General features: G+C 38.7%; 1 protein-coding gene across 32 annotated transcripts in view; it reads right to left on the bottom strand.

Moving 5' to 3' along the window:
• Positions 1 to 2,530, bottom strand: part of TLK2 (tousled like kinase 2) — a 165,293-nt gene that overhangs the window by 13,716 nt on the left and 149,047 nt on the right. For all 32 annotated transcript variants that reach the window (XM_077972341.1, XM_077972323.1, XM_077972338.1 and 29 more), the window contains 2 exons: positions 1,840 to 2,009; positions 494 to 632 (listed from right to left, as the gene is read on the bottom strand). In XM_077972341.1, coding sequence (XP_077828467.1) covers positions 494 to 632; positions 1,840 to 2,009 — 309 coding nt within the window. The remainder of the gene's footprint in view (positions 1 to 493; positions 633 to 1,839; positions 2,010 to 2,530) is intronic.

The raw sequence follows: 2,530 nt of genomic DNA, 5'->3' as shown, positions 1-2,530 counted from the left end.
CACTTTTTCCTGTATAGATTTCATACGCGCTATAGTTACGTTTCATTCTGATCCTCATAACTCCCTACGGTCCAACATCCTCAGGCAACTCTTGAGACAAATCCCTTATCCCATTAACCCATGAAGAGAGACCTGTATTTGGACGAGAAAGATTTTGGGGCCATTCTTTATATACACCACATGAGCAACCTTGCTCTCTACTGACTTGCAAGGCCAACTCTGTGCAGAAAACATACATTTCAAATACCTGGCCACATATAAGCTCTCCTTCTTCTTAAGGGTTTTCAAGAAAGGAAAGAAAAATTAAGACAAATTAATGTAAATACCAAGAGTCAAACTGCTGAAAAGATAGTAACGATTTGGGGAGAAAGTCTGCTTTGGTTTATGGATTTTTGCCTAGCAGATAGCATACAGCGATTAATTCATTATCAACACTTCAGCAGAGCAGAGCCACATCTCTATAGCCAACCTGGCAGAGCTCCTGGATACCTACCAATAAGTACCAGCACCTTGTGATGTTAGCTCCATGCCATCCACTGAATTGTAGCTATCATCATCCATGATCTTCGAAAGACCAAAATCTGTAATTTTTATCTCTCCACACGCTGTACCATTTACTAAAAGAATATTACCTAAAAAATAAAAACCTTCATGAATAAGCAGAGACTTACCGATTAAGAGAAAAACCCAAAGTAATAGCAGATAAGAACTCAAACTCTCGCAAAAGCAAACATCCACATCTTGGGAATCAAGCAATCTGGACTCTGGATACTCAGGGAGAGCCCTCCGCATCTGCTGAAACTTTTTTTGTAAGAATCACCTGCTTAATGTGCCAAAACCACCACTATGATGAACTCTGGAAATAACAATAACTGGCTAAAGTAAAATATCCTTGTTCACTTGGTCAAAAATGACGGGACACTTTCATCTGAACTTTCAGTGAGGATCTCTAAATTACCCTGTTTAGAACAGTACTTGGGGTGTGGGGGAGGAATCAAAGAAAACATGTAAGGGAGCCAAAGCTAGCACCACAGCACCACCTACAGCTCCCATGGCAGGAAAAGTGTTGAATTCAGTTACGGAAAATTCATTCACAAAATAGCCATCTTTTAAAAAATTTCTTCATTATAATTAATGTTGTAGTCATCTGAGTTATATTCGAACATTAGAGAATAGTCAATGAGATGTAATATGCACCTACCAGAAGAGTAAGGCAAAGTTTACAATTTTGCAACACCAGAAGGTAAATGTGGACCATCTTCCTAATGCCCAAGCTAAGCTGTTAAGAGTTGTCTATAGAACATATGCAGATTTCTAAAACACAGCTGAAGATAATAATAAAAAATAGAGGTAAGGACTCTAGCTGCCCTGTACTCTTTGCTGATGACCATCAAACCTAGATAATAACCATACAAAAAGATGAAAAATTCTGCTTGAAATTTATTGAAATGGGAGGCACATAAGTAAAATAAGTTATTAATTTGGGGGCTCTTATCAAAGAGACCTGAAGCATAGGAACTGTTACGTAGTATGAGTCATGGGAAAAATACAAAACTGAACGTGCCGGAACAGTTCTTTCTTAATGAGACTTACATCATGAACTGCCCTGGCTGCAAAGATAAAGGTATTGTTTCTCCAGATTATTTAATCCAACACACCCTCCTAAACCCAGTCCTGCTTGGCCAGGACTCTTTTTTCCCACACCTACCCAGGCAATCAAAAGTCAGATGTTAGTAGCCTGTCTTCGCTGCTGTGAATTTCTCTAACTTTATCAAATTAAAAGTCACTTATAAGACCAAAGAAAACCAACTAATACTATCTCCTAAAAGTCAGACATACCTGGTTTGAGGTCATAGTGTATGATGGGAGGTTTTATTTCATTTAAGTACTTTAAAGCATTCACAATCTGCATGATAATGGACCGGGCCTCTTTCTCCGACATTAATTTGTGCTGTTTCAGGTAGAAGTCCAGATCATTTCCCTCACAGTATTCTAATACTGTACAAAACCTAAAAACAAATAAACCAACATTTAACCATGGAATAAGAGCAAGCAGATTAAGACTACCTAAATCAGTCCCAGGTGAAAACTTCACGTCATTAGCTTCTCACTCCTTTCTTCTTTGTTCCTTAAAATACTCTTCGATTCCTTATTCAGTATTAGCTGAGGGGTTTCTAGTAAGAAACTGCTTATTCTCTTGAAGAGTCTCCACACCCTCAATGTTGGAATCTGTTGTGCTCGGGTTCACCCATGGCAGACCTCTTCTTGAGTCTAGACTATAAGAATACCGATAAGAACTATAATGTATTTAAGCTAGGTATCTTCTTGGAAGGGGCTCCTTTACACACCCATGTCACACATCCATGTCTAAACAACTAGAATGTGATCAAGTACACAATTCTCCCTTTTTTTTTTGAGACTCTGTCTCACTCTGTTGCCTACACTGTAGTGCAGTGGCGCAATTTCAGCTAGGTATACAATTCGCACTGCAAACATTTTATATAACCCTGAGTGCTGACAATGAGGAAGA

Source organism: Macaca mulatta, chromosome 16 (assembly GCF_049350105.2).
Source record: "Macaca mulatta isolate MMU2019108-1 chromosome 16, T2T-MMU8v2.0, whole genome shotgun sequence".
NCBI lineage: Eukaryota > Metazoa > Chordata > Mammalia > Primates > Cercopithecidae > Macaca > Macaca mulatta.
This window is presented reverse-complemented; position numbering and strand designations above follow the sequence as displayed.